This window comes from Benincasa hispida, chromosome 1 (genome assembly GCF_027475165.1).
Source record: "Benincasa hispida cultivar pf3 chromosome 1, pf3_genome.v1.1, whole genome shotgun sequence".
NCBI classification, from domain to species: domain Eukaryota; kingdom Viridiplantae; phylum Streptophyta; class Magnoliopsida; order Cucurbitales; family Cucurbitaceae; genus Benincasa; species Benincasa hispida.
Window position 1 is genome coordinate 32,264,157 of NC_143478.1, and position 18,608 is coordinate 32,282,764.

Sequence of the window (18,608 nt, forward strand, 5' to 3'; positions counted from 1 at the left end):
TCAATTTCTAATTTATATATCACCATTTTGATTTTATACTAGATCTTTAGATTTTATATCATCTTATTAATTTTTTATTATTTTAAATTCGAATTAATATATTTGCTTGCGATTAAGATTTTAGTCATTATTTTATACATATTATCATCTAACAGACTGTATATTTTATTCGAAATTTATAATTTTTTTGTATTTTTTTTAATTATGTTCTATTCATTATCATTTTATTATATTATTATACAATTCATCTATTTTTTTTTATAAACAAATAAGTATTCATTTTTGCAATTTTACTGTTTTTGTTAGGCCTCTACAATAAGTTAGGTTTTTTTTTTGTTGTTTTTCGTTTTATGGGTTTGTAGGTTTTATGGTGGATGGAGTTATAAATACAGGGAAACTGTTGTAACTTAAATGAAAATGGATTTATGTTGTAAATAAACGATCTCCCTTCCTAATTTTTCTCCATTATAGTTGAATTTATATTTTATTATCAAAATTGATTTTATCTAACTACTTTTCAAATTAATCACAATAAACAAAAAATTCATGATTTTACTCTCTAATTTGTATTTGAATTCATCTTTTATTATCAAATTTGATTTTATCTAATTAACTTTCGATTTATTTAGATGTTTACTTTGGTGTTTTCAAATTTTCATATAGAAGCACATAAAAATGGTTTGTCGTCGTCATCATCATCATCAAGCAATCTAAATAAAATAAGATAACAAAAAACCCTAAATCTCATCTTCTTCATATTCTTCACTTAGTCGCCTCCCAAAATCTCTCTTTCTCCTTCTTAGTCTCATGTTTGCGATCATTGGTTCAACAATCTTTTCTTGAATTCCATCGTCTTGGGTAGCTTTTGACGACCACTCTTGCCAGGTTGTAGATCTTGGTCGTTCGCACACAATTTTCCTACTTTTATTTCGAATTTGAACATCGCGTTTTTAACATTGACGTTCTAGGATTAATAGTGTTTAAAGTTGGTTTTTAAAATCAACTCCCTACAACTGGTTTGGTGTAAGCGCAATCATATTTCCAATGATCACATCGTTCTGAAGTTGCAACTTTTTTAAATATTCACTTGCCAACAACAACTTCTATATCCATCGTTGTGGACATCCATAAGTTTCTAATAACCCCAACTTGGGATGGCAATGGGACCGGGCAGGGACGGGTATGCACTCCCCATCCCCTGTGCCCGTGCAAATTTTTAATCCGTGTCCGCACCCCATTCCCCGTTTTGGGGTCGAGAATCCCCATGGAAAAAAATCTCCACTTTTTATTTTATTATTTTATTATTCTTATTATTAAAACTAACTAAATTTAGTATTTACATTGAAATTATAAATTTTAAGTAAGAAATTAGTATTATTGTTACATATATTTGTTCAAATTAACAATTAAAAATATATTTTAATGTTTTTTTATTATAAAATAATAAAAATTAAATTAATTATATTAGAAAATTTTTTAAAAAAATGAAACAGTAGCTTTTCAACTACTGTTTTAGTTGTTTATATATATATATATATATTGATATTGGGGCAGGGATCCTCGTCCCATCCCAAATCGGAGACCCGATTTAATCCTTGAGGATCCTCGCCCTGTCAAATCGGGCATTCTCTGCCCCAATCGGGTCAGGGACCTGACCTCGTGGGAAATTTCGCCATCCCTATCCGTCGCTTGGTTGTTAGCTTCCTTTGCATACATGCTTTCTATAGGCCGTTGGAAGCATTAAGGACCATATTGGGTGATTTTCAATTTTGCTTTTGGAATGTTTAGATACAGTGTATTTGTGGTGGTTCTAGAATGTTTAAGGAGAGTGGGAGTTGTTTTTAAAGAAATGTATTTTTGCATTATAGTTTGTACTTAATTTGGTTATTTTTAGGGTAGTTTTGTCATTTACTAATCAGTATTTTTTATTATATAAATTTGTTTGGTTATTTTTACAACTTTAAAATCTTTTTGCCGTTTTTCCAAATAAAACTTTAAAATTTACTATTTTTCTTAGACATTACAAACACATCCTATTATAGACCCAAATACCCCATCTTAAGTCCATGATAGAAAATTGGGCTAAATAAAATATTCGGCCAATACTGAGCCCAGTTTATGGCCCATAAATAACTAGGCCCAAGCCGTGTGAGGCCTCTAACAAAACTATATAAATAGACGAGGTCTTGGCAATGGGAAGAAGAGGAGAAACATATATTAGAGAGTGGAGACTATACCTACTAAGTTGATTGTACGCATTAAATTAAGGTATGTTTAGGAGTGATTTTGAGATGGTCTTCTCCTTAAAATCATGGTATTTGGCATGACTTAAAAATGATTTTAGAAAAATCTAAAATCGTTTCAAATTGATTTTGGAGGAATTAATTGATAGGTGATTTTTGATAAGTGATTGATAGAAAATAGATCCCGAAATGGTTATTTAATTTAGTTTTCGTTAAAATATTATTGGGCTATTTATGAAATCAATTTTTTTAATTTTAACTGGGATGAAAGATGATGGACATTGTATATCATTAAATTGTTAATAAAATAAACAATTATATATGTTTTGAATTTTCTTTCAATATCTATAATATTTACCTTACTCAAAACATCAACTATGCATATAAGAATTTGACAATAAAATAAATAGAAATAAATATTTACCATAATTATTTAGTTAAAAAAATAATTTCTTAAATAGAAAATACAACTTTGAGTAATTGAGTAACTCCAAATTCACTTTTGTAACCAAACATAATAATTCTAAATCAATTCTTAATATATGAAAATCACTTCTAAGAATTTGATACCAAACATAAATTTGATTATTTAAAAATCAATTTTACAAAGTCTAACCGTACTTAATTTTATTATTATTATTATTAAAAAAAAAAACCCACTACTCCAACTAACTTCCAAACAAACCTTTAGAAAAATTCTATTACCCACCGGCGACCAGTAGTACTTATATTTTTAGGGGAAAAAAAAAAAAGAGAGAGAGAAAAATCGCTTTTCCTTGTTTGTGTTCGCCCTCTCCCATTTTTGTTATAGAAATTCAAAATATCAATCTAGTCCTTATTTTTTTTCTTATTGATTATTACTAATTTAAATATTTCTTTTCTTTTCATTGCTTGAGAGATATTTTATAATAATTAATCCAAATACTAGAATTCAAATGATATTAGCTTGTGTTACAAAAAGTATATTATTATTATTTTGTATAGAAGCTCACTTCAATCTAAGGCCACATGAGTCTCTTTGATATCATGAGAAATATGCATATGGATATATGATTGATTGATTAGTTTTACATATCATACACATTGTACCAAATAAGAGAAACTTTGATCTATGATCCATCTGGCTGCTTCAGCTTCTCATACGATTTCCTTGGAATCTAGAAAGAAAAATAAAATATAAGTTACAAGATTAGAATCTACTTGTATTATTAGAATGTATTTTGAGTGTAGCACTTTTAGGTGAAAAGTAACAACTAAAGTATTTTATGTGATAACCACTTTTGCTAAGTATTTTCAATTAAATTAACAGATACCATGAAAACTATATATGGTTTTAAAAAATACTTTTGGTGTATAAGTTTTTATGAGAGCAATAATTTTTAGTTGATAATATTTTAATTCACGTACTTTAAATTATATTATAGTTTATTCAATGAACTTTATTATATAACAATATTTGGTATATTGATTAATAAACTAATTATGAATCAGATGTACTTAATTTTTTTTTTTTTTTTTTAAAAAAAGAACACTTTGGAGTAGATACATATAATAAAAAGAATAATGGCACTTAATTTTAATGAAAATTTTCATAATAGGGATTAAATCATTCGAAATTAAAAAGTATATAAATTAAATTATTAATTATTTGTTAAAATTTAGGAACTAAATTGTTTGAAATTTTTACAAATCGAAGTTCATAGACTAAAAAGTTCATTTCATGAAAAGCAAGATCAAAAATACATTTTATCACACATGTCATATGTAATTAGTTAAAAACACTTTTCTTCTTTCTAATATCATATCATACTCTTTTAGGGCATGTTTTGGAGAATTTTAAAATTACTAAAATCACTTTGTCATTTTCAAAATCATTTTTTAACATGATTTTAATTATTTGAAATCATTTTTCACGATTAAAAATTGTATTTAAAAGTCTAAAGTTAAATATTAAATTGATTTTGAGTGGCTAAATACATGTTTAGAGTAATTTTGAAAATAACAAAATTTTAACGATTCCAGAGTATACGTGTATGTTAGAGAGAGAAAAACCTTATGAGAAGAAGGTGAAGCACAAAGATGAGCAGAGCATGGAGTTGGAGAAGAGTGCAAGTAATTTCTAGGGGAAGAAGAGAGAGGTGGTGGAGTAAATGGGGAGTGAATATGTGGAGGAATTGCAGAATGAAGAATTGGTGAGTGATTGTATGAAGAAGAAAGTGGAGAATGATGGTATGAAGACAGTGGGGATGCCACTGGTGATATCCAGTGCAGATGGGCTGCTCCTCTTGGTGATTCTGATGTTGATCTCCTTACTTTCATATTCACTTTTAGCCTGTATTTTTATACACATAAATGCAATGTATGAGATCACGAACTTATTTAAAATGACTTTTTAAATGCTTAAAAAGTTATTTGAAGTGTGAAAATAATATATTTTTTGAGCATTTAGAAAGTCATTCCAAACAAGTTCTTCGATGTGGTTCTATTTTTAACTTGTAAAACAAAACTAAGAAAGGAAAGAATTCAGCAGTTACTTGTTGTGAACAGCAACATATTCATCAGTCTCATCCAATATCTCTTCCTTCATAAACATGAACAAAAACAAAATAACATAAGTATGGTTCTTAATTTTGTGATGTTAGGCTTCGTTCAAAAACCATTTGATTTTTTGTTTTTGAAAATTATGCTTATTTTTTTTAAACAATTATTTATTGTGGTCTTCATTCTTCTCGAGGTAATATTTGAATTCTTAGTCAATGCCAAAAACAAAAACAAGTTTTTGGAAACTTCAAAGTTGAAAACAGATCAAAGAAACTCATAGGTTGAAGTAATGTTTAGAAGCTTAATTTTCAAAAACTAAAAACCAAAACCCAAAATGGTTATCAAACGCCGCCTAAGTTGTACGGTCTAGTTAAAGTACTACAGATTTATGGTGAATTTGAGTGTCATTTGCATTGAATCAAACATCTTTGGATTGTCAAAGCAGATCACATATCGAAATTCACCATGGAATCTAATAACGTATCAAGAAGAAAAACAAAACGAACCTGTAAAAGCTCTTCCATGACATCCTCCAGTGTTATGATACCAATAACATCTTCATCAAAATCTGGCATTGATTTTCCATCATTATTGCTACTACAATTAGTGTAAATATTCCTTATCTGCAGCTTAATATGTCCTAAGTCCGTCTCAGTTGCTGGTATCACAGTTTCGAGCTCTGGTCTGTTAGAATCTGCATTTGTTGAATCTACAGAGATATGAGATCAGTTTCTCTCTTTGATGATTCTGGTTACCAAATCATGAAGACGGTAAAATATAAGCACAAAGATTAAACCTGCAGGCTCTCTGGCTTCCTTATGACTCTTTATGACAACAGCCATATGACTATGTCCTTGCTGGAACTGGTTCAAAATGTCATACAAAGGTAAGTTCTCATGTACCCTGCATCAAATTTGAAACCTTTTTTGTTGAATTGCAAAGACAACTGACGTTATCAAATAGAAATACTTGGGTGTATCCTTGGCTGCACTCTTTTTTTTGCAGCCCACCAGTCGTCCAACAATAATTTGCCACGTAGCAAACTCTTTTTTCTTCTTCTTTTTTTAATAAATATTTTTGAATTTTTCTACTCTGTAATTAGAGTGGATGCAAAAAGATGAATGCAACCCAAAATGCATCCAACATAAATTCTGCAGAAGCATCGAGCTAAAGAGTTTAAGAAGGCTATAAAGGCTAAGCATCCAACAAATTTTACCTTGGAACTTTTCTGATGGTGAGATTTCTGATGGGAGTTTCATCTTGTGGATGAAATTTGATCAGATTTTTAACCTGCAGCAAAATGAGGATCTTCAGGTAACTGTATGGTAAAGAATAGTCAGGTGCAAATAAAGTTCCACATTGATTAAAGAAGGAAATGATTATGCATATGTAAGTGTGAACAATTATCTCTATTGATATGAGACTTTTTGGGCAATTCTAATAGTAGAACTATGAGGGTTTATACCTAAAGTGGATAAGATTACACCATTGTGGAGATAGTAAAGAGATGGCATTATCCTCAAAGTAAGAGGTTATGCATCCACTTTGTACTAGTAGTTTTTACAAACTAGCAAAAGAAGTTTTTAGGATAAAATACATAGAATATAGAAGGTTAAATTACAAGTTTAGTTCTTGAATTTTGAGGTTTGTGTCTATTTGGTTCCTTAATTTAAAGGGGGGGGGGTCTTTGAACTTTCCAATTATGTGTTTAATAAATCTTTGACAATATCTAAAGTTTTTAAAATTAAGTGATCCTCTTATATATAAGTTTAAATTTCATGTCTGCCAAAATTTTCAATTTTCTGCCTTGTAGAACCATCAATTCTTTTATTAAAAGAATTGAAAGTTCAAAGACTAAATTTATTAATATCAAGAACCAAATAGATACAAACTTCAAAGTTTAAGAGAGATATGTAATTTAACCAACATTGAGTAACTGTTTCTTTAAATTTCATCTGCAAGGTTGATCTACTCATTTACAATTATAAACGAAAGGTGCATAAGATAATTAGGCCTTACAATTTAACACTTGAACATACCAAGATAATACCAATGATATTAGTTGGATGTCCCGAGTATATCGGCACTCGACTATGTCCTTTTCTTAAAATCAGCTCCATGGTTTTCCTTAGATTAACCAAGAAGTCAAAATAAACAAGTTAAAAGTTAGATTCATCAACTTCAACTAGTCAACATTAAGGTTAGAGGCATACTCATCAAGTTTGGAATTTATATCAAGTGAAAACAATTTGGATAAAGGAGTCATAGCATCTTGGGCAGTTTTGAGCGTCATGTCCAAAGCTCCAGTGATTATTGTAGTTTCTTCTTGAGTCAATTCTCCACCTTTACCTGCCTGAGACAGAAATTATCATATGGTTTTGTTTCCTCAAACACATTAAAACTTAGCTCAAACATTTGAAATACTACTGAGCTTTTAGTATTTTAACCTTTTTTCGTTTAAAATATCATTTTGATACCTATACTTGAAGGTTTGTTCAATTTTAGTCCTTGTACTTTTAATAAATCTAAAATTTAGCCTGTAGGAATTAATTTTTACCCAAATTGGTTAAATACTAATAATAATTTTCATGCAAGGAAATACAAAATGTGAATATTTTCAAAATTTATATTAAAAGAGCAATGAAACTAAATTTAAGATTTATTGAAAGTAGAGGAACTAAATTTGGTCAATTGAAAATATATGGACTAAAATTGAATAAACTTCAAAGTATAGGACCAAAATGACATTTTAACCTTTTTTTTTTCCTTTTTTTTTTCACAAAAGAAAACCATTGGAATGTAAGCATCTTCAACCAACCTTGTTCCCGTGCATATCTACAAATGTCTTGAGCTCTGCCCTTCTTAGAAGAGCAGAATGCCCCTTGCCCAGAAGCCAATCTAATAACTGTCATTCACATTTAGAAGCTCATATCAATCGTTTGTTGTCTGGGCAAAACACAACCAATAAGATTTTGTAACCTTATATCTTCTTTCGTTTCAATTTGTTTTATTTTATTTCCTCATTCATAAAACCCAATCATTATTTTTACATTAAAGAAAAACTCCATATGTCCTTTTTTTAAGAACTGAACTTTCATTGAGAAAGAAGGAAAGAATATGATACAAGACCATAAAAAAACAAGTTCATAAAATGAATAAAGAAAATAACAGGAAGACCCTCTAAAGGAAGCAACACAAAGAGAATTACTCATATATAACCACATTATCAATTAAGGCTTCTGAGATGCATAATATTGTCCATATAAAATCCAAACAAGCGCTGTGAAGAGAAGCATGTGAAATCTTTAAATGATTCATGTTGGAATATTATGACATATGAGCCAATATTCCAAAATATTTCTCATTGCTTCAAGGTTTTAAGACTGTTAAGCAATTTCATAACATGATTATTACCTTACTGATGGGGTAAGACAAAGGAAAGAGGACTAAGAGAAGCACCCGAACAACGTCCGACAGCTTTGCCCCGACACTCAGTCCATACCTTGAACATATAGCTTGAGGAATAATCTGAGGAGAAAAGAAGCATTATTCCATCAAGTACCATATATCGTGAAGAAGGAAGTTCACTTGTTTCAGAAAATCTACCTCTCCAAAAGTTAGTATGAGAGTGACTGATATCACAATTGCACCCCAAGCTGGGAGAAGTGCATCAATGAAGATAGGCAGGGCCTTATATTGGAAGGAAACGAAAAACCACAGTTAAATTCTTTTTTCTTTTTTTTTCTTAAAAAAGAGTTTGATTAATATAGAATGATGTAGTACCTCCATTGCCATAGCATTGCTTATGAGGAGTGTGCAAAGAAGCAAATGCTGGTTCTTTACTATGGGCAGAATTTTAGCTACAAACAATGTGAAATGTGAACAAGGAATGAAGTTAGAAGCGCAGAGTTGTTAAGTGAATTTATTTGATAATCATTTGATTTTCTAAAATTAAGCTTATACCACAACTTTCATCACTAGGTTCCATTGTTTTGTACTTTATAATAATATTTTCAAAAAAAAAAAAAGTAATTTTTATAAAACTTGTTCCTTTGTCTTTGGAATTCAGCTAAAGTTCAAATGTTACCTTAAAAAAGTTGAAGACCATTGTAAAGCAACGGTGAAAAAAGCACATTTTTCAAAAACTAAACCAAAAACCAAGGCCTCATATGATAACCATTTGGTTTATTTATTTACTTTTATTTTTATTATTTTGAAATAAGTTTATTCAACTGTGCTTCTTTTCTCACAATTTTTTTTTATCATGGTTTTCATTTTTTCTAAGCAAACATTTAAATTTTTAGCCAATCCAACAACAAGTTCTTAAAAACTACTTGTTTTTATTTCAGAAAACATGAAAACGTTCTGAAAAATAGATAACAAAACAAAGAAACCAATAGGTAGAAGTAGTTTGTTTGTAAACTTAATTTTAAAATACCAAATACCAAAAATCGAATGGTTATCAAACGAGGTCAAAGTCTTCAATTTAACATAGCTTCTACGTTAAATTTTGCAATATATTTGTTTCTCCAACAAATGTGAGCAAATTACAAGGTCATCGATGCAAATATCACATGAATTAATTGCTTGACAAGAGGGGAGCAGGAAGTGTCTCAAACTTACCGGCATTTTTGCGGTCGTCCGGCCTGCCAGATTTGGCAAGAACCTCAAGATCAACCAAGCTGAGTGACATAAGTCCTAGCGTAAGGCCTGACATAAGTCCAGCAAAAGCAACCAAACCTACACATATCAAAAGATACATCCAGAACCTTGGCTCACAGCATGGAACATCATTTGCAGCCATCTCTTTGTTTGTTAATACAAAGCTCTTGGGAGTTAAAAAACTTCCTTCAAATGGTCTAAAACAAAAGAGATTTGAGGTAAACAGGCAAGAGAATTGTGGCTACTAATACAATTGGCTAAGAACACAATGAAGTGATCATATAGAACAGAAATTGAGAGGGTCGCCCAACCGATACGCCTTCTAATATCAGCAGAAAAAAATTCCAAATTCCAAAATGACAAAAGAAGAGAATCTATGACATGTATAAACAAACTGCCCCCAAGAGACTTGGCCCTTTGAAATTATAAACAATAACATTGCACCAAATGACCTTCTAATAAAAAAGGAGAAAGTGGAAAAGCTAAATTATGGGAAATTTATGTGGTTACACTCTGCTGATGTGCTTGTCAATAATTCAATTGAAAATGCAATAAAAGATATGTTTGTGGGATTCACTTTATGAACTTGTTTCTTAATAGTTAGTGTATTAGTTATCTTCTGTTTCTTCCTATAAAATAATATACACTGGTGGTTGAGGTTAGGATAGCATTTTTATTTGAAAGACTTTACCAAAAGTTTTCTCATCTATACGAAAATGAGAATGAGGACAAGGGAAAAAAATGTTATTTTGACGAAATTATGGATGATTTTAACTAACATATATGTTCATTACATTTTTAATGGATTTGTTCCAATAAGAATTTGTCGTCTCTTCCTCCATTTGTTCGATGGATAACATAATGATTTGAAATGAGAATGAGGGATGCATCTAAGTCAAACATAAAATTTCTACATCCTACAAATAATGTTAAAACAGAAACGCAAAAGGCGAATACTGACAGTTTATGCATTACTGGTATTATGGAATCAACAAATAAAGAAAACAGAAAAAATGAAAAATAGTAGAGAATCGACACATAGATTTATGTGGTTCACTAACAGACCCCCGTACTTGGTCTTTCGACATGCCAAATAATAGATTCAAGGTATGCAACAACTAGCTTCACACTGAAAACAGGGAACTAAACTCTTTTAGAAATTGAACTTTTGACAAACAAAAACAGGCTGGTTTTTTGCTCTAATTTCAATTGTGAGACAATTCGAAATCAAGATTCAATGTTTCAGCAAAGGCAGAGTATGAATTGAACAATATTGCATGGATAAATATACATGACATCAAATCTTTACCTGCGATGCTGCGTTGTATACTGATAAACAAAAAGTTGAATTTAAGGAATTTAAGATAAATTTTTTATTAGGAAGCAAAAAATCTATTGATTGACCAGAACATTCTCTTATTAGTTTGTTCTCTCGACACATTATTTTTCATCCCTTTCCTTCAAAACCAAGTAAATTATTTCAGTCGTTTGATAAAAAGTAATCTTATTATGTAACAGAAAAGAAAAAATGAAGAATATGAATTAAAAATACACCATAAAAAATAATTAATCAAGACATACTCTAATACTCCCTTGCCCTGGAGATCAATTTAGTTTAGTGATATGTTTCATCAACCATATCTTCCTGGATAACAGTAATGAATCCATTAATTACTGTATTTAACTAAAAAAAGTGAATATACTAATCGAGTCAACTTGAACTTACCAATTTGGATAAACGTGGAAAAGTTTGCTAAATAATACTAATCTACAATGTGATCTTCAATAGTGTAAAAAATTTCTATAGACGGAATAGTTGTTGATGCCAGAAAAAGTGATCAATGGTAATTTGGTAGAATTGATAACCATCCCAACCTACAATACAAAAAGAACTGTGCACTGGTGTGGTGTCAAGCCTCACACCCCAACGTTCAAGTTGATCTCGGGATTGTAAATAGTTTAGATAGTATAAAGTATAAAATAATATTGCATTTGGATGTACTTTTGAATGACTTCTCCCCACTTTTATAGGAATGGTTCCATAACGTAACGAAAGACCGAGCTCGCGGACAGTCCACCTAATTCTTGGGATTCTTCCATTAGACAAGTAATGGACATGTAGCTCCAAGCCAACCCATAATGGTTGTAACGGACTCATAGTTCCCCAAGCCCGACCCCCAAGGGGGTTGGACTTGTGTGGCTAAGGAGACACCGTCGGGGTTCGGCCTTAGCTCGGTCGAGCTGACCCCAACTATTCTTTGGCTTATCTCTCCCTCTTGGGCTATTTTTCACTTGACCACCAATGTTGTTTGATACTATGGCTAATTTTCACTCATAACAATGGCTATTTACATTTTTAAAAAAAAAATTCAAACAAATTGTGGAGTGGGATTCAAACATTTGGCCTTTTGGTCGAGCGAATTTGGAGCATTTCTTACATTTACGCTTCTACATAAACATATGGCCAAAAGAACAAGAAGAAAAGAAAAGAATAAAATACGGCAATTTAACCTTGCGTTGGTTACCGGAAGCAGTTCCTCCAAAGTTATGGTGCTGAATGCTGATGACTTTCTCCTCCATATTATAAAATGAAAAGGATTCTGATTCCAACTGTTCGAAGGAAATGTGACTTTGACCGCCCCATTCCTCCCAATTCCCATACTGTGGATCGTCGCTCGAGAATGAAGCAGCAACTTCCGCTGACGTAATGGGAGTTGGGTTGGGGTTCCTTAGTCTATGAGATGGAAGCTCTGATCCTCTGTAAATTCAGCCCTTCAGTTTGTTAATTTTGTTGTGTTTCAAACTTGTTCAAAAAGGGATACTTCGAGCCATTTAACTTAATTTTTATACATATATTTGTAAATATATCATAAAAAATAACCTGTAATTATAATTTTACTTGAATTTGTGATTATTTTTTTTTAAGCCAAACATAATAACCAAAACACAACCATGTCTAAAGTCCCCTAACCAACGAGGAAAAGAACACCATCTAAAAAACCATATTTTCGGATCAAAGAGCAATTTTAGGAGGAGGCCAGAGCTAATTCATGAGTAGATTTGTTCACTTTCGAGGGATATGAAAAAATGACGATGTTTTTTTTTGAAAAAAAAGAAATACGAGAACCCCAATCTTAGTGAATTTGTGGATTTCAACAAATAAAATTTTGAAACTTGAATTTGTATTAATAGTTGTGTTGAGTTCCTATAATCTGTGATATCTAATCTCCTCTCTTAAAGTAAATTTGTCTTTAGACCTTTTTAATCGGTTTGGTTTGCCTCAAAGGCTCCGCAATGTTGAGTCTTTCAATCCTCTCATCTTCTCCTACACAATGCTTTTTTCTATTTAGTTTCCTTTTTTTTTTTAACCCAATTACTTTTAGGTAGAGGTTTTGAACTTGAACTTGTGCTAAAGTTAGCATAGACTCAAATTTAATCAAATCTATCATGGAGTGGACATTAAATGACCATAAAGAAGACACGTGTTATTTTTAATTTGTCATTTACTTGTTTCGAGGTTTAAATTCAAGGGCGCATCTCAATTAGCCCTACATTTAATAAATTGGAGTTTTGTGAGATGAGGTGCCAACTTGTGATGGAACGAAAAATCTCATTCAAACATAATAATTTTAAAAAATTTCTTACGATCATTTAAACATTATCATGTAATTCAATATGTCATCTCATGATTTTTAGCTCAATAATTATAGAGACAAAGACCAAACTTTCGATTTAAGCGAAAGAGTGCATACCATTTACTGTTAATTTGGTTCATCCTTCAGTCTATCAAAACACTGAGATTGACAATTAATATTTGCTAATAGACCACCACGCCTCTTCTTTAAAGAACTCTTGTAAACAAAAGTATACGAAGTTGAGAATGAGACATACCCTAACTCACTTGCCATGGACCTCACCTCCTCAATAAAAAACAACGAGGCTTTTGTAAGGTTAAGGTTTGAAGACTCATCATCAAGAAGGATAATAACTTTCTAGCAATCAGATTCAACCAAGATATTTTGCACATTAGTAAAAAAAATATCATCAAGTTATTACGGATAACCATAGCTTCAAGAATCTTCATTGAACAACATCTGAAAATAAACTTGAAGCCAAATCGAACACATGATCCTTTAGCACCCAAACTAAACCACCAGCTTGTCTAGTCGTGCTCCAAGTAGTATTTGTATTGAGCTTCCAACAATTCTCCACTGGAGGGAACCAACCCACGTTGTTAAGGATAATGACCCTCCAATTATCTCCACAATAATATGATATTGTTCACTTTAGGTATAATACCCCCATGGCTTTGCTTTTGGTTTCACCCAAAAGATTTCATATCAATGGAATTAATTGTCCCCCCTCCTGCCCCTTATATACCCGTGATCATCACCTTATTTAACCAATAAAGTTTGATGCGAGAGATAAATATTTGAATAGGATCCAAATATCTCATTCATATAAAATTATAGGTTAAAATTAATATGAATAAAATTTGTATTAAAATTATAGGTTGAAATTAATATGAATAAGATTCATATTGAAATTATAGGTTATGCGAGAGAATATTATTTGAATATGATTTAAATATGTGACATTTTTATTAAATATAATTTAATATAAAGTTTTAATTTAATTATATTATATTAGATTTAATGTATTTTAAATGAGGAATAACTCCCTTGAAAGTTATTGAACGTGATAATGGGGAGTTATTTTGAACGTGATAATAGGGAGTTATTTTGAATAAATCCTCCATTTGCTCTTACACATAATAACATAGAGGGGGTTTTTTAAAATAAAAAGAATTACATAACTTCTTTTTTTTTTTTTTTTTTTGTTCTCTTTGCAACATTCCCTCCTCAAAGATTTCTCTTAAAAAAAACTCTTATTCCCTAACAAAAGTAGAAGAGCCAATAACTTCTTCCGATTCTTATCTTGAGAATAATAAGGAAGATCTTCATGATAATGTTTCTATTTACTGAAGTTTGTTATAATGTTGTGTTCGTGTAGAGAGTGTATGTGACATTGAAGAGAACTTTCGTGAAGTAGTATTTCTATAAGGGTAAGTGAAATTTCTCCTTCTTCTCCTATATGTAGAATGTACGTTTATAATATTTATCAACTGTAAATTTAGACTGTTGATTTTTTTGTATTTTGTGTGTTTCAAATCGAATTTCGATTGCACAACTTTCACTCGCTTCTGTAAAGGAATTTCCTTCAATTCTAACCCCTAATTTGTCACACGATAATCACAAGTTTTTTCCAATCCCTATGCAACACTTCTTTCAATGATCCGTTTCTAAAGATTCATGTTACTTCATCTAGTCCTATCATCACAAAGAATGTCCACATTAGACGTCAGAGAAAGAGAGTAATTCTTTCGTTTTCCGACACTTCCAAAACAAATGGAAAGACGTTTTCAATATGCTTCCTGCACAAAGCACACAAAAGATCATAATGGACACGTTTCCAGCTTTAGTCTTGATAGGGATAATCTCGTGGATAATTCTTCAACAGAAAATCCTATCATTAAAATTGGCCTTAGATTTCCAAAAAGCTATTCAAATTTTCTTTGAAAATTTTCCACTAGAAGAACCAGAAACGCGCACAGAGAATGCTCCGCTTTCATCGAAATAATTTGGGTTTGGTATTGGCTATCATATCGCCTTACTTCATATAATCATCATTTTCATTGTAGTCATTTTAATTATTTTCGTTTGAGTAATCGAACAAATTTAGAAATACTTAAAAGTAAATAGCACTAATTCCATTGGTTTCTAATTTTGTTTTGAAGCAAAAACGTTTCTAATTATTCAGACACTTTTTTAGTACAATTATCTAGGCACTTTTGAAGTATCACGAATGTAAAATTTACTATAGTTTATGGGTTATAATAGTTTATAGTAGTATGTGTTTAGGGTTCATATTATTTTAGTTTTGGTATGAAATATTAAACAATAAACACGATAATAAAGAAGAAAAAATAAGATGAATAGAAAATATTAAACACTACAAAAAAGAGAAATATGAAATAGTAATTTTGTGGTTAATTGTAGGTCATAATAGTTGAAAATACCAAATATTATAATTGGAGCCCAATTATGTTGTGGGTTGTAATAGCCCACCCAAGTTGGTGACCAAACTATCCGTTATTATTTAAGGGTAGTCTCCAAGATATTTTCCTCCGAACATGCGTCATTTGCCCATGTAAAATAATTCCTAACTTGTTTATTTATGTCGGTTAGAAATGTGATATTGGTTAAATATATTTGTTTAAGATTTCTGACGTCGACTCTTTGGGCTTTTAGGAGTTGTCACTGTTTTTGTCTCTAGCGGATCTTATTTCATAGGTTCTTTTTTATGCCAAATTTGTAGAATATTTCTTTCCTTATTATATTATTCTACAAAATATTTTATTTGGAATGTTTTCCTTTTTGGTGAGTTGACGATTTTATGTGGGGATATTTTACATCATTCTACTGTGTTGTTTAAGTTCAAGAAGTTCTCGTGCTAGGGTGGTGGCACATATTATTTGAGAGATCATTGTGAGAATTCAATCGAATACATATTGCATTGCATTGATTTCAAGAAGAAGGTTTTGTGTTGTGTTCGTGGGGGAGTGTTCTTCACTTGGTTTTGCAATAAGCTTAACACAGTGACGAAGGTTGCTCGGTCTTAGGAAGAGCCTAGGCTTTGTTGATCAAGAAGGATCTCTCAAGCCTTAGGGGAGCCTAAGGTGTTATTCATCGAGAAGGAAGTTCTCAAGACTTAGGGGAGCCTAAGTTCTTATGTGAAGAGAGTTCACAAATAAAGAGAAATATATCATCAAGTGTAAGAGAGTCTCACACACTTAGGGGGAGCCTGAGTATTTCAACACTAATATTCACATACTTAGGGGGAGCCTAAGTTCGAGAGAGAGAGTCTTACATCTAGGGAGAGTCTAGGTGATTAGCTAAGTCGTGTCATTGTAAATGTTGCTATTTACAAATTGTTGGGATTGGTGTACTAAATCTCTTTGTAATCTCATAGTTTGTAAACACTGTATAAACATATTGTTGTTAATAAAATAAGTGTTATTTTATAAGTATATACTCAATCCAATAAACTAAGATCCGAGGTTATTTCATGTAATTTAAACAAGTATGTAGAGACATACAAGTGGATCTTGTTTAAATAATAACCTAAATGGTCTGTAATAGATGGATAAGGCTTGGTACCTTATTCCAGTGACACTACGGATACAACCCGCTTTATAGGTGTTATAAATGTTATGAAGTGTTACAAATGATCTAATCCTGATTATTCATGTGGAGACATGTGAGTGGAGGTATCCTATATAAAGAGTTTGTATAAGATCGAACACCGAAATGATTAGTCTCTTTATATAATGCCGTTAAAAATATAGACTTACATTTCACTAGGATGACCATAGGTGACATGACCTGAATCCTAAGTGAGTTGTAAACATCTGCTAATAATAGAGACTTATATTTGTATAGATGAGAGTGGCCAGTTTGCCAACTCAATAAGTCTATCATTTTGGGGATTCGTCTAACTAGGGAGCTGGGAACACAACTACACAAGACGGAACTCACTCATTCCCTCATGCAGGGGCAAGTAGATAAATTGTTCCCTTAAGGGCTGATTCCGGGTTTTAAACATAGTGGCCACACCCTCTCTTGGGCCAAGAGAGACGTGGTCATAATTGGACTATGACTTATTGTTCATTAGAGAAACCAGTGATACTTAAGAAGTTAGATGTAACTACAGGGGCAAAACGGTAATTTTGGTCCAACTGTATTAACAAGCAATTTGTGAAGCGTCATCGCGTTGTTGATTAGTTATATCCAATGAACACAGAAACTTATTTGTAGTGTGAAGAATGCAGCTATCGTCTTTAGTGGTAGGGGTGTTCATGAGTTGGATTGGATTGGGTTGAAAGACTTTTTAGACCCAACCCAATTGTTCATGTTGTAAATTTCTTCAACCCAAATAATCCATATTAAAAAATGAATCCAACCTAACCCAACCATGAAATATTTGGGTTGGGTTGGTCCAGGTTAATCGGGTTATTTATTTAAAATTTTGTTTTAAAAAGAAGCAAAACATAATCGTGTAAAAATCTAATTTAATTATTTTCATATATTGAATTAAGATTAACAACTCAATTTCAATTTATATAGTGAAAATTTTCTTTCTAAAGTGCAAATAAACTATTTTTAAGAGTTGTTGAAGAATAAATTATTTAAGAAATATTGGAATTAAATAAAATTAAAATTAATATATGTATAAATAATTGTGTTATAAGTAACAAAAAATATATTTTAAAGTTAATAATAAATTTGGGTTGGTTAGGGTAGGTTTGGGTTATATTTTAAAGTTAATAATAAATTTGGGTTGGGTTGGGTTGATCGATTTTTTTGGGTCATCGGGTTTTTTGAACACCTCTATTTAGTGGAATGACTGGTAGTTAACGGATGTTAGGTAATTTAATTAAAGAGTTTAATTATCCTAGTACCATTGGAGCTTCAATCTACAGGTCCATAAGATCCCGAGCTCAACAAAGATTTAATTGAGAAATATTTTTGGATTAATTTGAAGTGTTAAAATTAATTGAGGGAATTAATTATATATGATATAATTAATTAAATTAATTATATATGTGATATAATTAATATAATGTATTTGATACATTATAATATAAGGTAATATGAGAGGAATTTGAATATGATTCAAATACTAATTATATGAATGAGATTCATGTAATTAAATATAATATAAATATGATTTATATTAAATACCATAAATAAGTTGAGAGGAATTAAATATTTGAATATGATTCAAATATCAATTATATGAATAAGATCCATATAAGTGAATTTAATATAAGTGTGATTTATATTAAACGTCATGTATTGTTGAGAGAATAAAATCTATAGGTTATGTTGTATTTGATGCAATATAAAACTATAGGCTATGTGTTATATTTGATATAACATATAATGTGTGTGTGTGTATATATATATATATATAACAAAGTATATATATTTAATTAATTAATTAATTAAAATTAATTAAAGGGAAGGAGTTACAACTCCCTCTTCTCATTCTCTCAGTTAATTTATGTGGGTTGTGAAAGAATGATGTGGTTGGAGATTC

The 18,608-nt window shown here is 30.8% G+C and overlaps 1 protein-coding gene across 16 annotated transcripts; it reads right to left on the bottom strand.

Annotated features, from left to right (window-relative positions):
- Positions 1–3,168: 3,168 nt before the first annotated feature.
- On the bottom strand, positions 3,169–12,275 carry LOC120080574 (CBS domain protein with a domain protein (DUF21)). Of its 16 annotated transcripts, none has more exons than XR_016527288.1 (14): positions 11,958–12,275; positions 9,408–9,643; positions 8,568–8,644; positions 8,391–8,474; positions 8,199–8,312; positions 7,603–7,689; positions 6,998–7,137; positions 6,824–6,911; positions 6,001–6,074; positions 5,581–5,687; positions 5,291–5,493; positions 4,778–4,820; positions 4,296–4,575; positions 3,169–3,400 (listed from the first exon to the last, which is right to left on the bottom strand). XR_016527288.1 is itself a non-coding variant. In XM_090310266.1 (14 exons), the coding sequence occupies exons 1-14, from the start codon at positions 12,104–12,106 to the stop codon at positions 3,353–3,355; spliced, it is 1,719 nt and encodes a 572-aa protein (XP_090166392.1). In that variant the 5' UTR covers positions 12,107–12,265; the 3' UTR covers positions 3,169–3,352. The 16 variants fall into 16 exon arrangements, 14 of the variants coding, with proteins under 14 accessions (XP_090166392.1, XP_090166385.1, XP_090166426.1 ...); XM_090310266.1 differs by having other exon boundaries at positions 4,778–4,824; positions 5,291–5,478; positions 11,958–12,265; XM_090310259.1 differs by having other exon boundaries at positions 4,778–4,824; positions 11,958–12,263.
- Positions 12,276–18,608: the final 6,333 nt, after the last annotated feature.